This window comes from Ahaetulla prasina, chromosome 3 (assembly GCF_028640845.1).
Source record: "Ahaetulla prasina isolate Xishuangbanna chromosome 3, ASM2864084v1, whole genome shotgun sequence".
Lineage (NCBI taxonomy): Eukaryota > Metazoa > Chordata > Lepidosauria > Squamata > Colubridae > Ahaetulla > Ahaetulla prasina.
In genome coordinates, this window is record NC_080541.1 from 19,404,496 (window position 1) to 19,424,842 (window position 20,347).

Genomic DNA, 20,347 nt, shown 5'->3' on the forward strand with positions numbered 1-20,347 from the left:
CAAGGGAAAGCACCACTGGAGTACCTTTAGAGAAGGCAAAAAAAAGGCCTAAGAGTGATTTTATTTTTGCAGCTGGATTTTTTTTAAAAAGCCAGAACGGGTTTTTCCCCCCCAGATGCAAGCTGTCTTGGCACCTTTCGTTTGCAGTAAAGGATTGCATTCTCTCCCTTCTGCTCCTCGAACAGAAGCAAAATTATATGGGAAATGCGACTCTTTTTCTTTTTTCTTTCTTTTTGTCATAACAGTATACACAAACATTGTCATAAATAAAGCAACATATCTTGAAGAATATATATATATATATATGTGTGTGTGTGTAAAAAAATATGCATCAACTATATTAAATTGATATAATGAAGAACAATAAGACAGGAACAGTAGGCACTTTTGTGCTCCTATGCACGCCCCTTATAGTCCTCTTAGGAATGGGGTGAGGTCAATAATAGACAGTTTTTGGTTGAAGATTTAGACAGTTTTTGGTTGAAGATTTTCATTAAAATTCTTCCATTTTAGTGATGACGAGGAAAACAGCTTGAAGCATTTACCCGCTTAGTTCAAAATGCCAAGAACCGCGCTTAAAAAGAAGGCATCATTGCTGATCCCTTTCCCTGGGATCGCTTTTTATATGGCAAAAAGAGCGCAAATAGGCTTCCTATGGTAATTGATTAGCTCCGCGGGCAGGAGATTGCAGTGCATAGGGCTTTGAAATCCAGGTTGGAGGGAGGCTTACTACAAGCTTTAACCCGGTTTGCATAAGATTGTTCCATCAGAATAGTGGCGTTGTTTTGTCTTTCCATTGGGAGTACATCACATACAAGTGCAACTTCATGTGTATTCTTAGAGGACGTACACGTGTGAATTTCAAGGAGTTTCCAAGCATAGAGTGAGCTGGTCGCGTTGATAATAGAAAACGCGCCTTTCTCAAAGAGTCATGCAAGTTTTAAACGTTTTCTATTTGAGCTCCTCGCGGGCAGGAGCAGCAAACCGCCGCGCGCCAGAGCGGCGACCAATCAGCGCGAAGGAAAACAAGCCGCACTCCAAGTTGCCACGCGCCAAAAACTTTCAGACGCAGGACGCGCGCCGTGTCCTTCCGCGGCAGTGGGTCTATTTAACGGGGAGGGGGGAACCTACCACCGAAATAGAAGCGGTCCCGCTGAGCGTAACCTCGTCAGCAGAAGGCAGTCTCGGGCCTCTGAAGCGGGACGTGTATCACTGAGCAGCGCCTTGGATGAAAATTAACCCCGCCGGGAAAGAAGGACGGAACTGCGGAGGGATCCGAGGATGGTTGGTGACGAGATGGCGCTCGGGGTTGTGGCGCCAGAATTCAGAGGCAGTTGAGGGGAGGCGGGCGCGATGGTGATGCTCCGTAGCGGTTCGGGCGGCTCTGGCCGCCCCGATCCTCATGGCGGGACCTCTTCGAGATCCCCGCGGTCTCTCTACGAAACGATGGAATCGAGCTCGGAGTTTCTCACTTTGAGCACCCCGACTTCGTCTCGGAGGAAACGCTCTGCGGAAAATGGATCCCTCGGACCGGCCACTGGGGATCCACCCGCCGGTCGGAAAGCCCGCGCGGTGAGTTTGGAGAAGGAGAACACAACAGGAACGAGCGCGCGGGGTTCAAAATACAGGCCGGCGGATCCCAGGGTTGGAGGTGGGGGTGGGGGGACAGGAATCGACGACGACAATCCTGCGGTTGAGGAGTTATTGGGTACAAAAATGGGTATATAAAGAATTACAATTAAATAATTATTCTTAGTAAGGGGCGTGCATAAGTGCACCTTTGGGCCTACCGTCCCTATCCTAATATTCTTTTTTACTTACCATTTTCATGTATCCAAATTATGTTTATACTTTTTACCTGTTATCTTATATATGATTGACAAATAAATAAATAGTCTCACTCGTGGCCAGTCTGGTGCCAGTCGGTTTAGAATAGAATAGATTTTTTTTTATTGGCCAAGTGTGTGATTCGACACATAAGGAATTTGTCTTGGTGCATATGCTCTCTGTGTACATAAAAGAAAAGATACTTTCATCAAGGTACAACATTTACAACACAATTGATGGTCAGTATATCAATATAAATTATAAGGATTGCCAGCAACAAAGTTACAGTCATAAGTGGAAAGAGATTGGTTATGGGAACAATGAGAAGATTAATAGTAGTGCAGATTCAGTAAATAGTTTGACAGTGTTGAAGGAATTATTTGTTTAGCAGAGTGATGGGGGGTGGGAACTGTTCTTGTGTCTAGTTGTTCTGGTGAGGGGTCTGTAAATATTTTCACAGTCCTCTTTTTGACTCATGCAGTATACAGGTCCTCAATGGAAGGCAACTTGGTAGCAATTGTTTTTTCTGCAGTTCTAATTATCCTCTGAAGTCTCTGTTTGGCTTGTTGGGTTGCAGAACTTAACCAGACAGTTATAGAGGTGCAGATGACAGATTCAATAATTCCTCTGTAGAACTGGATCAGCAGCCCAGTAACAGGACCAGAGGTCATCTAGTCCGGCATCTTTTGATCTGTCAATGGGTTTCCATGAGGATAATTGGAATGAGCTTCCATTTTCCTGAGCACTTTCCATAGTTTAACATGATGGGTACAATCAGAGGCCTTTGTATAGGCAGCACAGCTCACAGTGACTTCATTTGGGTATAATTTGGCTTTCTCTATTGCCATAATGCCTTTTCTAACATCTGGTTGAACATCTGGCATCTTCCCTTTCCAGTTTCATCTCATCAGCCTTTGGATGGTCCTAAGCTTATTTTGCTAGTTTGTGGAATTAAGGATATTGTATTTGTAATATTTATGGCTTTTTTTGGGGGGGGGTGTATTGATAGGTATGGTGATGTCAGCTTCTCCCAGGTGAAACCAGTTCTGGAAATCCTCTCCTTAGGAAGACTACTACTTTATTGGCGTAGGCTGTAATAACAGAATCCTGCAGATCTGATTGTGAGATAAACTTCTTATATTAGGATGAATCTGGGAGACATCTGCTTTAGTTGGTTCTGAATATTATCTCCTTTCACTGCAGTCAAAAAAAAGTGGTTCAGCCCTCTTTGCATAGGTAATTTTTAATATTTCCATCTAGGCCATTTTTCTTACTCTAATAACTTCCAGTTTGTTAACCATTGTGGTGTTCTCCAGCTTCGCTGGCATTGTTTGGTTAGAACTTTTACTAACTTTTCTGTTGTTGGCATTATTTTTGTAGCTATTCTCTCCGCTCCCATAATCTTCTAACTTCTTAATAGCTGGAGTGATGATTTCAGCTAGAAACCTTTTGATTCAATTTTTTTTTAAACAAAGTGCTAGATATAAAAAGAAAGACAAGGGATCCAATATTTGTGTTAGGCTACAGAAGTACTGGATTGTAACTTTATCTGAAGAATTTTTCATCAAGAATATAGATTTGAAAAGGGGTGGTGGTTAATGTGCCTCCAAGCTGCAATTGAGCTGCAGTTGTTTCAATTTACATGGTTGCATGAATCACTAAAGAGCCTTTAGTCATGCAAATTGGGGTTTTATTGGGTACACACATCTTAGCTTATTTACCTAACAAGAATATTGCCTCTATGGGCTCTGAATTGGTATGTTTAGAACTTTATTGTTCCATCAGGGAATTTGTGATAGTTCATTTTTTAAAAATGAACGTTTTTATCAGGAAGTGCTAAACAGCAGTCAGCATAATTTGGTTAGCCAAAAATTACCGCAGTCAATTATTTCAGCAATATTAATTTTATTGTGATGGGTTATATGTGATGGGCATATAATAGAATTTGATACAATTGCTTATAAAACATCCCATAGGAATAACACACTTAACTTTATTTTACAGCTTTTAAGAACTGTCCTCCACCTACTTTTTCTCATGTATAAAGATACACATCAATTCATGGAAGTAGTAAAATAGATTCATATTTTAATCTGTGGAGAAGAGAGGTTGATTTCTGATCTACAATTTTATAATAATCTTTTTAGGTTGCAGTTTTGTACATGCTAAAAGTAAAACTTCCTAGCACTACAAGGTTACATTGTTTTTAGAGTGCCAAAATATGTTTCTATATTGCAATATCTGCTATGGAATTTGAATTGGAATTATAAATACTGACAATGAAATGATAGGAAAAACAAGAAATTTATACATCTAGGAAAAATGAATTCAACTTAAAGCATTGTGATTAAAGGTCTTTATTTTCAGCAATTTATAGTATGACTGTTAAATAAAGCTAATTAGAAATTTACAATGTCTTGCATGTGTGAAATTTTGAAAAAGCCCATGAACAGATTTAAACAGTAATGTATATGCAATGGTACATTTAAAATTAAGCACAGAACACTGGAAACTAATTTTAAGACATACTACTCATACAATTAATATGCGTTAATTTTTGAAATTTTTAATACACATTTCTATTGTAGAGAATATTCCAACTTGTATTTTATTTCTAAAGTTCTTAAAATATATGTCCCAATCTGCTATCTGCCTCTAGGAAGAGATTATTTCAGAAAACTAAGTAATTACAAATTCTTGTTCTGAATAGCAGGACTGAAGAATAACAAAGGGGTAAGAAATATTAAGAGACAAATTGTGTAGGACTATATCATTCTCTAGAAAAGGTTGTAGTCAGAAATATATTTTATAAAACATGCTATACTTAAGGACTACTTTGAGTGAAAAATGGTTTGTAATTATGAAAAAGTATGTTAATTGCAACAGAAACTAAACGTCATTTGAGATGGGAAATTTTATCAATAAAATTTAAATCCAAATTTTAATTCTTCAGTTGACAATATTCTACAAATATACATTAATGCAAATACTAACTAGAAGCTTCTAGTTCCCTTAAAAGTAATTTAAGCAGTTTCTCTAATTCATAAAGGGTAAAAGTGGTCAAGCATATTTGAACACAATATATCAGAGAAGCTACCATAAATTGAGTATGTTACTGAAAATATAAGTACATAGAAATAGTATACAAAGATACTGTCTAAAGAAATCTTTTAAGCTCATTCAACTTCAATAGATATTTTCTGAATAATTAGTTTGCTTATATATCTAAATAATGGATACTAAATCTGAATAAAGCAATTTTTGATCAAAATGTAAATAGAGTTGAAGTGTCTTTTCTGCTTTTTTGTTTTTTAGTTGGGCATTTCTCAGTTTTAAATACTGCTGACTGATTTTCCAGTGTATTGCTACAGTTAATCTGTCAAATGGCAACATACTGGATTACTTGTTGCATTATTATGTGAATTGGGGAAAAGGATTCTAAAGCTCATCATTAATTTAAAAGCTAATAACTTCCCATTTTCTATAAAGTGAAACAAGAGGCTAAGTGAACATTTCCACTATGGTAACATGAATAGAAAGATTTCAAGATGTGTCAATGCTGGTAGAAACAAAGTAGGTACTCTGGTTGTTGCAAGGGACGAATGTCAAAAAGGCAAAAAAATAATTAGTCTTCTATATTGGCTACGTATGAGTCGGGGATCTTTCAGGAGAAAAATGTTGAATGCAATGAAAATAGGTTACTCAACTGTACAGGTAATCCTTGAGTTACAATGGCAATTGGGACTTGGATTTCTCTTGCTAAGCAGTGTGGTTGTAAAGTACACAGCGGTCCCATTGACTAAGTAATCCTCGACTTACAACCACAATTGAGCCCAGAATTTATGTTGCTAAGTGAGAAATTTGTTAAGTGAGTTTTCCCCCACTTTACCATATTTGTTAAGTGAATCACTGCAGATGTTAAATTAGTAATACGGTGATTAAATGAATCTGGTTTCGCCATTGATGTTGCTTGTCAGAAGGTCTCAAAAAAATCATATGAGCCTGGGACTCTGCAACCATTATAAATATGAACCAACCATTCGAATATAAATCACATGAACATTTGTCTTTTTAAACTTAAGCAGCTTAAGACATAATCATTTGAGAGATCACTTCTGCTATCCTTACTTTGTTTTAATAATTTACACAAGTATTAAATCAGAATTAATGTGCATAAATATTTCAGATAAAGTTATTACACATCGGAGTTAGAACATAATTAACTGCGTTCTTAATTACCTTATTGTACTGCTTCAGGAGTTCTCTTCAGACAAAGAACGTGGGTATTTCACAAGGCAGCACACCTTAAGATCTATGAGGAAGAATAATCCACATTATTCAAGCCCTAGCTTTGACAAAAAGATGTCAACACTGAGTGAGAATGGGATTAACAGGAAACACTTTACAAGGTATTTTTTTTCTTTTACAGATCACTTGGTAAAATTATGTTGTACTTGGATCTTTTAGAGCACAGCAGTGTTATAGGGCTTGGAAATAATTTTCTGATTAAAAACCTACTTATTTTCTAAGAACAGCTTACAGAAATAAAAAAAATACATTCCAATAAGTGCTTATAGTAACTAAAAAAAGCACAAATGTTTTAAAAGGGTGTTTGGAAGACTAGCAAATTAAAATAATACTTCCTATTTTATCTTCTACAATACTGTTAGAACATTTTAATTTTATTGTATTCTTTGAAAACCCACCTTTGCTGCATTTCTTATTTTTTGTTTCAAATTGGAAGTCCATGTTCTGCAATACAGCTGTAATTCAGTGAAAGTAAAACTAAATAACTAATTTTCAGTAAGGTATTTTTTGTTTTTGAATAAACAAAAACTGCTCCCCAAACCAGAAAAAAACTCTGAAAAAACAGAATTAAAAGAAAATATATAGTAGAGGCAATGTAACAAAGCAAATAAAAAATGGAATAATCATAATAAGTAAGGAGGTATATAAAAACTGAAACAGCACAAACCATTTTATTTTAAGTCCCCTTGACTCTTCTGATACTAAATCTTATTCCAGTACTGACTCAAATGAAAGCTATAAATTGTATGTCAAGTTGATAAAATCTTGATATCTTTGCTTCTGTGCAGACAACTGGCTAGGATGCAGGCGGGTAGAAAGAATGAAGATGGTGAAGAAGGTAAATCAAGTAAAATACACATTCTGTTGGTTGTGGATAGGTTGCAGAAGTTCAAATACATTGACTGAAATTTCTTGTTCAGAGAATTATCGTTTTTACAAAACATCGTTGGTGTTTGTGGCCTTGTGACTGGAGGTCTGAAATATGCAAAAAATTCTATTTCTGCCAAACTATGTTCAAACTTGGGGTGGGGGGGGAGATGCACATTTCCAGTAGTTTAATTTGTATAAAATATAAAGGTTGATTTTTTTTTCCCCAGACAGAAGTTGGGTGGCAAAAGGGAGAGGAAAGGAAGTCTCTGGAAAGATTGGAGACATGGTGTGACAGCAGTAGCTGAAAGAGGGAAGGATATGCCCCCCAGCACTGGAGAGGGGAGACAAGGAACATTTATACTTCAACCTTGTCACTCCTTGCTCAACTGAATGTTGTTTCATCTGAAATCTGGAAATTGGCCAAAACCTCTTGGGATTTGCTTGTGCCAAAATGTGGCTTCAGAGTTCTTAATAAATTTATCAATACATTGGTTAATGATCAGTCTACATGTTATCATATTTTTGTCCTCTCAGATACCTTACTATGTATTATTTTCATCCTCTTGTACCAAAGCTTATACCTTAGAACAGTTTTTCTTAGTGTGGTCAAAGAACCCCTGAGTCCCTCCACAAAGGTTCACAATATCAAAATCATTTGCCAAGAATTAAAGATATTTGCAAAAATTTAAAATAATGTCACTCTTCTGATTTTTATTTGGTATTAAAAAGAGTTTTTTAAAATAACACTTTGTTAATGTTTAATGAGTTTGATATTATTTTCCAGGATTCAATAAATACATATACAAATGGATGCATTTTAATTTAATTAATAAAAGAACTTATGTGAATGAGTTTCTGAAAAGGAAATAAGATATTTCAGAGAAGGTTCACAGCAAATGGCCAAAGTGGTAGGGATAATTAATGTTGTGGCATGGAAACGGGTTCATGTGGAGATATGCAGCTGAAACTGAAAAGTAGACTCAAAAATCATAAGGGTGAAATATATGTATGTTTATTCCTACCTGCACTTCCATTCATGTAGTGTCAAGTTCCTAAAGTTTTCTGATTTCCCACCACCATGGCAACCTTTAGTGCCTTGTGCTATGCCCTTCAACCAAGTTTTTTTCCCCCCAATCAGGATAAATCAGCTTTGTGAAAGGTTAAGTAGAAGCGTGCAATAGAAGAAAAGACTGGAAAAGAAAAGTATTCTTTTAGAAACATAGTTACTTCATTATTGTGATAAATAAAGTATTTTTGTTTCCATTGAGAAAACTCAATAGAGTTTTTAAACTGAAATGCTACTAATTTTATTACATGGATGAGATGTGAATGGGGAATGTTTGCAAAACTTACAGGCAATTCAGATATTCTGGGAAACTGTATCCTTGAAGACACAATTTTAAAAAGATCTCAACATAAAGATTGAAAGTGAAGTGAAATTTAATTGAGATGATCCTTAATTTAGGAAATAAGCTGAGTGCAGCAAAGGAAAATTCTTTATTTTCCCTTAGGAGCTGTAGTTCCCGTAACCAGGTCCCTGAAAAAAGGAGTAGATGGGAAGTCTGAAAAACAGGCTGCAGAAGAAAATGGCGATGTTGAAGTCCGTCGCAGTTGCAGAATTAGACAAAGTCGCTATAGTACTATGAACCAGTCGGTTCTGTTTGACAGACTAATTACAAAGTAAGGTTGTTTTTATCTTTTTATTTCCTCCATAATTGATTCCTTCTCAAAAAAATAGGAAGCTCCAGTTGATTAATTGGTCTTCCTTTTTTTTTAATATTGGAAGTGGCAAGCATTTTGGAAAACCACAAACTAAATGAGGTCATATCATATGGAGGGGCAGATCTCTGCTTCCAGGTGCAGTTCTTTGCTTCTTAAAAAGATACTTTTAAGAACTAAATACAGGTAGTCTTCGATTTACCATTCATTTAGTGATTGTTTGACTGTTTCAGTTACATTGAAAAAAAGTGACTTATCATTTTACATACTTCCGACCATTGCAGTATATTCCCATGGTCACATGACCAAAATTCAGATGCTTGGGAGTTGCTTCATATTTATGATAGTTACTGAATCCTGGGATCATGTGATCCTTTTTTTGAGACCTGACGAAGGCAATGGTGAAACTTAACCAATTGCATGACTAACTTAATAGCTGCAGTGATTCACTTTATAATTGTGGCAAAAAAGGCCGTAAAATGGGGCAAAATTCACTTAACTGACACTTAGAAACAAATTTGGGGCTGAATTACGGTTGTAACTCTAGGACTACCTTTAGCGTGGTGCCTGCGGACATTGGTTTTTTCACAAGATATTTTGTTTGATGTAGAAGGTCCTTACACCATCTAACTTAAATAAGCTTCTAATAAAATAAAAATCAGTAGGATGTTTGAATGCTACATAGCAAACACCAATAGCTGCTTTGCTGATTTGAGCATGGAATATTCTGGATACCTCTGGAATATTCCCCCATTACCCTCTGATTATGTTTTTCTGGGAGTAGTTTGGCACTTTTCTGAACTAGTTTGTCTGACTGGGAAGTAGTTGGAGATGTCTGGAAAGTGGCTTTAGAAGGTTCCTGATTTTTGCAGATCCACATTATTTATTTTCTGGTAAATGAGTGCTTATGACACAATACCTGCCATGGTAATCATTCAGAGTACCTACCACATTTTCTCAAAATTCCAAATATACCTCTTTTGGAAAATATTACATATACCTGCATTACAATTTTAGTTTTTCTTTTTTCACTCCAAAATGGCAGGGAATTTTGTATTTTGTTTTTTTTTTTATGATAAAGTATTTCCAAGAGTAAGGAAAAGGGCAAACTTTCTGGAATAGGCAACATGCAAATAAACAAAGAAACAAACAAATAGGGACATTATTGCTTGTATGTACACAGGATTGGATCTGAATTTATTAATGGTTCTAGCTTTCTATGAACTGAAGGTACAATATTGCGACATTCTTTGTTTGACTGATTCTTCGTTACTATTTTATTTAATTATATGTTGCATACTTTGTCAGTACTGCAGAAGCTGTACTACAAAAAATGGATGATATGAAGAAGATGCGCCGTAGACGAATGATGGAAGACCTTGGAGTGTTCAATGGTAGAAAAGGAGTAAGTGCATATTCATTATTGTGGAGGTACCAATATTTTATTGCTTTTGCTTTGATAATTTGAACATAACCTGAGCAAATTCTAAATAATTCTAAGATGCACTTTATAACTGCAGGATATTTCTCCTCTCTCCCCCCCCTCCCCAAATCAGCATAGAAGTGCTGTTTGTAAGGCTTTGGAAGCGGCTGTGAGCTGTCTCTCGGCATCCTCAAACTAGATCAGGCCAAAGGCCAAACACATGCAAGCAGCCAGTTGTGATTTCCAAAGCAGTTGCGTGAAATAAATACAGCTCAGAAAGGTGTGCATCTGTACATTATGAAACATCTTTTTCAACAGATTTGCACAGTCCAATAATTGTACTGATTTCATTTAATGTATCTACTGAAATTGACATAGAAGTATAATGTAATGACAGATTACTTGAATGAACTTTTATGCTATTTCCAGGGAAACCTTGATATGTACTCCAGAGGGAAACCAGCTATCCAAAGGACTGATGAAGAAACCTCTGACAATCAGGATGGAAGTGCAGGTCATTGTACTGCTTTTACTTTTTAGAACTGTGCTGTTAGATATGACAATTTGAAGTGCGGGTAAAGTGTGAGGGATATACATGCGGGGAAAATGAATGAAAGATGTTTTGATTGAAACTTCTGAGAAGTGTTTGGTTAGCTTCTGTAGGAACATCTAAATAGAATAGGTCTTGGTCCTGTCATTACAGCTGGTCTTACAAATTGATTATCTAAAGTTTTCAGGTTAATCATTGGTGGTCCTCTCAGAGAATTCACTAAAACTCTTCTTACTATATTTCACTTTTGCATATGTGTGCCTACACCTATTTTCAAGATAGTTTTGACTCCTGGCAATTGCCTGGACCAAGTCTCTGCAGTTTTTGGATGGTATTTTCAGTGGTGGGGGGGCAACATTTTCAGAAATGGTTTGCCATTACCTTTTTCCAAGGGTTGAAATTATCTGTGTTTTCAGATCATTATTAAAACTTTGGGGTAGCGTCAAATTGAATTTGTTTGATTTGGACATTGAAAACTGAATTCTTTCTAGCAAAAAATAAAATTGATAAATGTCTATATTCCTGGCCAAAGTAGGTAATAAAGCTATATGTAACAATAGTGAAATTTGTTATGGGTTCAGAACCTTTATTAAAGTTAAAGCAATTTATTTTCTTTAAGTAGAATCTTCAGAAGAAGTTGAGGACCATGAAGATGAAGATGGAGAAGAAAACCAAAAGCGCTATGATCTCCGACAGCGAAAAACTGTTGTACATTATCAAGCCCCACCAGAAAGTAGGTTTCTTTTATACCATTCCTGAAAGTCTCATTTATTTATTATAAATTTTCAAATTTCCAAGATCAAAATATCTATTTGATATGTGTTGATATTGAACCAAATTCCTCATAAATAAATATTGTTGAAGGCAAAAAGAGGCATTTTATTCCATGTTATTTTAAGGTCCATGATTAGTTTTTTAAAATGTTTTTTTCTTACTGAAACTTCAAAAAGTCATTAATAAATCAATGGCAGATTCTGTTCCTTCTCTGCTTGAAATTAAAGAGGATGGGGGAGTGAGTTGGTTAAGCACATACTTAAGGACTGAACATACTGCTTTGGTCACAAGATTTCAATTTTTCTAGTAAATTTTGCAGTTTTAACGTTTTTTTTTTGGAAGTTTAGAACTTGTGACTTGTAATGTTATGTACCTGTGTGGTATGCTTTTTTTCTCATGGAAGTTTTCCAAGTGCAAAAGCATAAAATACCTGTGGATTTCATAAAGATTTATTGGGCTTTGTTTTTGTAGGCCTGATTAAATGCAGAACTGTATTGTGCAACCATGTTAATTAGGAAGATGTCTAGCCTTTAACCAGAAAAATTCGGTTTTGCTTTTATAACCGTGATCATGGCTGCAGAAATTAACTCATTTGGCTCTTTCTTGGCTCTGTTCTGTAATTGTACATACTAGCCAGATTGCTAGAATCCATTTAATTGTTACTTGTATTGCTTGATTGGAAGTTTCAAAAAAACATTCTGAGTTATTTTTAAATTCGGTTCATATGTTCTCTATGAATTGTGAATATATTACTTGGAAAAGTTTCTTTGTACTGTAAATCTGTTTTTGTTTTGCTTTTTTTGGGGGAGGGGGAACTGCCATCTTAACATTTCATGCAGTTGTACATCTTTATTGTGTAACTTTTCAGCCAATATAGCCTGGGATTTATTTTCTGATTGTCTTTCAGGAGGTTGACAAATGAACTTTGTACAAGTTAAAATTAGGCATGTTTGGCTTTTTGTAAACAAATGTACCTTGATGAACGTATCTTTTCTTTTATGTACACTGAGAGCATATGCACCAAGACAAATTCCTTGTGTGTCCAATCACACTTGGCCAATAAAAATTCTATTCTATTCTATTCTATGCTTTCTGATTCTCTATTCTACAAGCAAGAATATTAACCTTTTTTTAAAAAAAAATGTTTATTGTTAACAGAGCCCAGGCATCAGAAGAAGCCTAAATTATTTTATGATGATGCAGCCTCTCCAGTAAGACGAGGTTTTCCTTTTAGTCCTGCAGGACCACGGAGCCCTTTCTGTAAAAAGATAAATAGGTATGTTTTTGTGCATGCAAGAGATACAATAGTAGCAATACTTCAGATGCTGCTTGTACCCCGTGATGATTAATTTAGCAAACGTGTATTATAGTTTATTACAGAATAAACTTTATTGTCTGATCTCACAACCATGGGGACACTGCAATGGTTGTAAGTTACTTTTTCAGTGTCATTATAACTTCAAATGGTTGCTGAAAATGGTTGGAAATTGAGGACTACCTGTATTTGTTATCACAAATACCAGTCAGCGTAAATAAGAAAGATACTGGTTTCGTGTGAATCTTGAAAGTATCTTGTACATTTTTCAAAATTTTTGAGGACTGTTGTCTCCTTATTCAGCTCCATTTAATGGAATGATTGCTAAATGAGAACTACATATATTCCTCATAACGTTGTTTTCAAGAGATATTTGGTTTACATACTGTTTTATGCAGAGCCAAATATCAACTTGTTAGTATAAATTAAAATTATGCTTTGCTTGTCAGTCTATGTCAGAGTGACTAACCATAACTATGTATCCAGCCAACGTAGATTCATGGAGGAAATCCAATATGGATTTTAACTACACCTCCTTATTCTTCCACCCTTTTTTTACTCAGCTAAACCACTCATATCTACACTTATATTCAGCATATATTTACTAATAGATTAATATTTCCACAACATGCATTTTCATACTTATTTTTTTTAAAAAAAATAGGCGAAAGCATGCAATTCATAACAGCGATTCCACAACCTCATCATCATCTGATGATGAAGAACGCTTTGAGAGACGTAGGAAAAGAAGTCGCAACAAAGCACTGAGCAGGTATTTATTCAACGTGGGTAATGTATTTTTTCCAGAGATTACATTGGAGGATTCTGTCTAAAATATTGTCAGTGAGAAAAAGGTAAATTCTGGCTTTCCATAATTAAATACTACCAGGATTTAACAGTTTTATGTCACATTGGAATTGTATAGTCACTGATATATAAAACAAGATTTCAAATTTAACATTAACTATGAATCTACATCTATTTTTCTATTCAGGGTTTTAAACTTTGGATAAATTAAATTGTACTTTCTACTTCAGTACTTCAACAACTATTAATTCTCACATTAGGTGCCTTCCGCTAAATTTTCAAAAAGATGAATTGAAGGGAATCCACAGAGATCGAATGAAAATTGGAGCAAGCCTGGCTGATGTTGATCCAATGCAAATAGACACTTCAGTAAGGATTTTATGTCTTGCGTTCTGACATAACAATTGAATGTAGTTAACCTTAACTTTAAAATTAATGTAACTGTTTTTTGGTTGATTCATTATGTGACAGCAAGTCATTGTTGACTCCTGGACACCGTGTAGGTTGAGCTGTCTTTAATATATTGATAATAAACTTAAACTTGTGAGAACAGCATAGGTGATATTTAGCTTTTACTTTGGCTAGGATTTTTATTATTTTCATTTGCTAACTGTCTCCCTTTTTAGGTGCGATTTGATTGTGTGGGTGGACTTTCTGATCATATTTCAGCTTTAAAGGAGATGGTCGTTTTCCCACTACTTTATCCAGAAGTGTTTGAGAGATTCAAGATTCAGCCTCCAAGGTAGTTCTTTAAATTATTTCCTTTTACTGGAAGTTAAAGTCTTTAAAATTTGGACTTTCTTGGGATAGATAGTTTCTTAAGATCTTTAGACAAGATCACTTCTTAATAATTATCACTTTGATGCACTGTTTAGATCAATTTGTCTTGCAAGTTAAAATTGACAAGGTTTACTATAGTCACAGTACCGTGATGGCGAACCTATGGCACGCATGCTGGAAGTGGCATGTAGAGCCATTTTGCCTGGCATGCATGGTGTTGCCCATTCCACTTCCGGGTTTCCGGCGCACCCATGAGCATTGGCCAGCTAGTCTTTTGGTTACTGGTGCACATGCACGCGCGATGATCAGCTGACCTTCACATGTGCGGCAGTGCTAGAAACGGGAAGATCAGCCAGCCAGCTGTTGCGCACGCATGCGTGCCAATAAACAGAAGACTAGCTGGCCGGTATGCATACGTGCCCTGGGACATCCACCCCCTTGCCAGCCAGGAGCACTCCCCCCGTCGCTCCCCTGCGCCTGCCCACCTTGTCACCGACACCACAAGGAAGGGTCCCGAAGCTACACTGCCAAGGATCCACATGGGCTGCTGCAGGGGAATGCCAGGCATTGCTGGCTGGATACTGCCTGGAGCACGAGGCTGGCAGGAGGAGGAGGACCACCGCTGCCTCTTAGCCAGCGCAAATGACCTGCTGCCGCCGCCCTCTCTTTTCTGCCGGCTGCTCCTGCCACTGGAGTTGAGAGCTTCCCTGTCTCCCCACCCGAATGAGCTTCTGGTGTGGCACCAAGCCTCCGGCACGGAGGGAAAGAAGCCCGGCCCTGCTTGTCCTTGCCACCCCCACCCCACCCCCTTGCCCCTGGCAATGGGGTTTCTCTCACTGCTGCTTCCCTGGCAGCAGCAGGAATAGCGGCCTGGGGCTTCTCTTCTCCCTGCTGGAGGCTTGGGGCTGCTTGGGCAGGGAGACAGGAAAGTCCCAGCCTAGCTGGCAGCTCTGCTTCTTTTCCTCTTCTGGGTTCCGGTGGGGAAGCGAGCTGCCCCCAGGAGGACCAGAGGAGAGAGTGGTAAGAGATGCACTGGCTGGAAAGTGGTCATGCTCCCTTGGAAGAAGTGGCTGGAGAGGGTTTCACCAACCTTTGCTGGTGCGAACAACCATGCTGGATGCTGCCCAGAGCTTGAGGCTGGCAGAGGAGGAGGAGCGGCGGCGGCAGACCATTTGTGCTGGTAAAGTTTGGTGCAGGAGCGTTTCCAGACCCAAAACAAGGCAAGGGGATGGGGGGGAACGTATGTGCGGGTGGTGGCGGCAGTGTCTCGGCCGGGCCATCTTGGCCTCTGAATGCATGGCCTCCGCCACCCTGCCTGGGCTCCTCCCGCTGGGAGCCATCAGCCAAGCAGGTGCGGCTGGCAGGGATTTGGCAGACCAGCAGCCGGGGGGGGGGGGAATGGGCTGCCTACGCAGGTATGCATATTGACATAGCATATTGTATTGGCATATTGACAACCCTCTTGGCTTGCTTGGCCAGCCGCTTGTGTCCCCTGGACTGTGGGCATCACCACCGCCCCCTGTGGCCGGAGAGCCTGGCTCAGTGGCAGGGGTCGGGCGGGGGTGCCGCACCGCCTGCTATTGGACCCATCGCCTGATCTCCACCATGCCCACTGCTGCGCCGCTGGCCGAGCCAATGCCAGAGAAGGAGCAGTGGGTGGGGCAGCCGGCTGCCCTTCTGCTCCTTCCCCGGTGTTGGCTCAGGGTCACAACTACACAACCCATCCGGAGTTGAGAGGGGATTTCAAGACAGGGACACAATTGTTCCCCTGCGTCCTCCTCGGCTTGCAACAGATGGCTCGGGTGGGGCGCAAGAAGGCGAAGCCGGCTCTGAGATCTCTTGATTATGTACATATAAAATCTAGCATTCTGGGAAATTTTTGAATGGAGACATATTCAGATAGCTCCATTGCTGAGCTCGTTATTTTTATTATTTCTACACCAAGATTTCTACATTATCTAATAATAATAACAACAACAATAACAGAGTTGGAAGGGATATTGGAGGCCTTCTAGTCCTACCCCCTGCCCAGACAGGAAACCCTACACCATTTCAGACAAATCTAATATTGATTTGTTCTTAAGTCATTTATATATATTGCCTATATTGTTGGTTTTTTTATATGTTGTTTTAATTGTTTGTTTTACACTGCCCAGATTTGCCTTTGTGAGATGGGTGGCTGTATAAATAAGATAAATATATGTGACTTACTGTTCCACAGTTGATTTGTGGCATTCCAGAAGTTAAACTTCAAAACAAGAAGTGAGATTTCTTTATTAAAATGAGTAACTTATGGAAAATAATGGGAGCAATAGTGAGGACATTCTTGTGTCTATGAAAAAATGTGCCCTGAGCCTGCTGCATTTTTGACCATTGAGGATATTATTAATTAGCATGCTTATATCTCCAACTTCATAGGCACTGATATTGATCACTAAGAACATCAGTGTAATAAGCTCTTTTGTGTGCTGCTTGTCGGTGTTTCTTAAAAACCTGGTTGCCAAAGTCTTAAAGTGATTAGGTAGAGTATGCTAAAATAATTACTTCAACTGCCGGTTTGAATTCTTCCAGGGGCTGTCTTTTCTACGGTCCACCGGGGACTGGAAAAACTCTTGTTGCCAGGGCACTTGCTAATGAGTGCAGCCACGGAGAGAGAAGAATAGCATTTTTCATGAGAAAAGGTGCTGATTGTCTCAGTAAATGGGTAGGCGAATCTGAGCGACAGCTTCGCCTGCTCTTTGATCAGGTAATTTTGCTTTCTTTGTGTCTTGTGTTTTGCACAACTATTTGAATCATAGTTAATTTGAATTTCTCTTTTTAGGCCTTTCAAATGCGTCCTTCAATTATATTCTTTGATGAGATAGATGGCCTTGCTCCTGTACGGTCCAGCAGACAAGATCAGATTCACAGGTATGTGCTTTGTAATTAAAAACTACAGCTCTTCAACATTTCTTTGAACTTATTTATTTATTTATTTATTATTCGAATTTATATACCGCCCTATCTCCCAAAGGACTCAGGGCGGTTTACAGGCATATAAAACATCAATATCAATATACAAATTAAAATAATCCTTAAAAAACTTATTCTAGCGCCCGAATTATTAAAAATAGAAATATAAGTATCAAATATAAATATTAAAATCAATTTAAAACCCCTCTAAATTTAAAAATCTAAGCCAACTTCAATATGAAATCTTAAATTCAAAAGATTGTAAAGGGTATAATCTGACCTTGGATCCATTCTGAGAAGATTAGGACAGAGATAGTTAAATAAGCAAGAAAACATAGTATTTAGTTACTTGCCTACACAAATAACATACTCTGATCAAGTAATATGCAGGTAGATTTTCTTTGATTCATTAAAAATAGTAATAAAATGTTGCAAAAATACATTATCATTTCCTTTATAGTCTGATATTTAACAATAATTATATATAAGACCTGTGGATTCTACCGTGTAACGGGTAACATTTAAAAAATTTGTTTTTCAGCTCAATTGTATCTACGTTGCTTGCATTGATGGATGGCTTAGATAATAGAGGTGAGATTGTGGTGATCGGTGCTACAAACAGATTGGATTCCATAGACCCTGCTTTGAGAAGACCAGGACGTTTTGACAGAGAATTCCTATTTACATTACCAGATAAAGAGGTAAGAAATTCCACTACCGATGAATAATTAGCGTCGGTACGATGGAGCATTGTATAGAGCAATAAACATTAGGCCTACAAAGCAGCTGTGTCTAAATCAGTCTTTCAATTAGGGACTGGAATTTACAGCATTCAGTTGAATTGAACTGGATGTCTATAATTATGACAGAAACAAGTTCGGGTTGTGCAGAGTGATATATCACTGTTTCTGATAAATACATTTCCTATGTTGTCTTTTATTTTTCATTTCGTTCGTCATCACAAATCAAGAAAGTATGCTTTTATGCTGACATTGAAACTGCTCAAATTGTTGTAAAGCAGTATGGAGCGGTATATAAGTCTAAGTGCTATTGGTATGCATTCTCTTCTGCTCTTTGGTGTGCCACCAATTTTGTGATTGTAGATCCGTTGCATGTTTTTCTTAAGTTGGCTGCTCAAAGGGATCTTCTCCCCAGGAGATCCCCCTGCCTCCTAGAAGAAGAGTTAACACTATCCTGTATTTGCTCCATCAATCTACTCATCAAAACACATGATGCATCAAAATACACTAGTGGAATGGTTTTCTGAACTGCTTCATCCTAAAGTGGTAGCGTACTTAACTTGGTGCTGCGTTTCTTTGCATTTCCCAACAACTCTTCAGTTAGACATAAGTCCATTAAAAATTAACTTATGAAGAAAATAATTAGACTGGAATGGAAAGCTATAGGGCATCACAGGAAACAATCTTGTTCATACTGTAATTCCATCCAGATCTGTATACCACTGTGGGTCACTAAATACCTTTGGGAAGATCAAAATAATTCTATCTTCTTTCACTTCTGAACAACAGATATTCAATCTTCTACAACTGAAAATTATATATATAGCTATATAATTACACTTAAAATAGAGAGCAGTCTTATCAATGTTACATTTATTATGTTAAACAAAAGTATAAAGAATTGAATTAATCATTTTTGTTTTGTTCCCATTGTTTTAAATTATGGCCCAATTATCTTTTCATATTCCAAATTATATAATTGATTTGCATAATGGGCTTATAATGCAGGAAGTCCCATTTTTCAGTCTATTTTAATATTCTAATATTGGAGCCATGTTACTCATAGCTCCTGCACCTGCTACTGTTTTGCTTATTTCTCTAGTTTGAGAGATTTTTCTGGAAAACATCTCTGCCCATTTGAGTTTTTCTCTTGCATGAAGATAAAAATCACATAAAGCTTAGAGTCTGTTACCTTTTTCCAAAGTTATTTTGTTATATAATTACAATTATATTGAGGAATTATAATAATAAACAGTATAGTAGTTTTTGTCTATATAAAAACTGGTGTTAATATAAGCAATAGAGCATTCATGAATGGGAACGTGAATATTTGATATTTTAAGATTAAGAAATCTTAAAAGCTTTTTTAAAAAGAAAAACCCTTTATGTTTCTAGGCAAGAAAGGAGATCCTTAAGATCCACACACGCGAATGGACCCCTAAGCCATCAGAAATGTTTCTACAGGAGGTTGCTGAAAAATGTGTTGGTAAGAACAAGAATATTTTGCACAATCCATTTCTAAATAGTATTGTTTTGTATAGTTGTTTGGAAATATAGCTGTACATATTTTGCTTTGACCTGATTTTTGTAATTATTTAGAATTTGTGTGCAGGTACTTCATTATATACTTGCACAAGTTAATGATTAGCATCATCTCTGAGCATCTATTTTTGTGCAGTGATTAAGGTGCTGGATCAGAAACTGGGAGACCATAAATTCTGGTCCTCCCCCCTAGGCATGAAAGCCAACCAACCTTGGGCCAGTATTTTTCTTAGCCGAACCCACCTCACTGGAAGGATGGTGGTTATGAGGAAAATAAGAGGGGAAAGTAGTATGTCTTGAGTTGTAGAGAATAAAGATGGGCTATACATATAGTAATAATAACTGTTGATTCTCCTTAAATCCATTAATGAAAGACTGCTGCATAAGCAATTTGTCCCACTCTTGACCTGCTTCTGCTGTAAAGAGTTTTTCTAGTATTAGCTGGAAACTAGCCATGTGCATAGAAAGGTCAGAATAATTTCTGCCATAATTTGTAGAAGTGTATTTTTTTTAACAAAAAAAAATTAGGCAAGAGATGGAGGTAGCCCTTGATTTTTGATCATTTGTCCAGTAATTGTTTAAAGTGACAACTGGCTCCCAATCACATGATTAAAATTTGGGCCCCAAATTCTACACTTTTGGGTACCTTATACTTTGCCACAAATACTGCTGCACCCCCCAGCCCAACTGACCTTTGCCGTCGTCTTCCTTTTGCTGGTGATCTGGGATCCAGGTGCTGG

At 37.5% G+C, this 20,347-nt stretch overlaps 1 protein-coding gene across 2 annotated transcripts in view; it reads left to right on the top strand.

Annotated features, from left to right (window-relative positions):
* Positions 1-1,102: 1,102 nt before the first annotated feature.
* ATAD2 (ATPase family AAA domain containing 2) overlaps positions 1,103-20,347 on the top strand; it is a 40,646-nt gene continuing 21,401 nt past the window's right edge. The window contains exons 1-15 of one of the 2 annotated variants that reach the window (XM_058175975.1): positions 1,103-1,572; positions 6,085-6,236; positions 6,924-6,973; positions 8,517-8,685; positions 10,033-10,129; positions 10,577-10,661; positions 11,320-11,430; positions 12,630-12,747; positions 13,451-13,558; positions 13,854-13,962; positions 14,220-14,335; positions 16,945-17,119; positions 17,195-17,283; positions 17,867-18,026; positions 19,461-19,551. In XM_058175975.1, coding sequence (XP_058031958.1) covers positions 1,354-1,572; positions 6,085-6,236; positions 6,924-6,973; positions 8,517-8,685; positions 10,033-10,129; positions 10,577-10,661; positions 11,320-11,430; positions 12,630-12,747; positions 13,451-13,558; positions 13,854-13,962; positions 14,220-14,335; positions 16,945-17,119; positions 17,195-17,283; positions 17,867-18,026; positions 19,461-19,551 — 1,849 coding nt within the window. In that variant the 5' untranslated portion in view covers positions 1,103-1,353. Of the gene's footprint in view, positions 1,573-6,084; positions 6,237-6,923; positions 6,974-8,516; positions 8,686-10,032; positions 10,130-10,576; positions 10,662-11,319; positions 11,431-12,629; positions 12,748-13,450; positions 13,559-13,853; positions 13,963-14,219; positions 14,336-16,944; positions 17,120-17,194; positions 17,284-17,866; positions 18,027-19,460; positions 19,552-20,347 lie in introns of those variants that run through there. The other variant, XM_058175976.1, reaches the window with a different exon arrangement.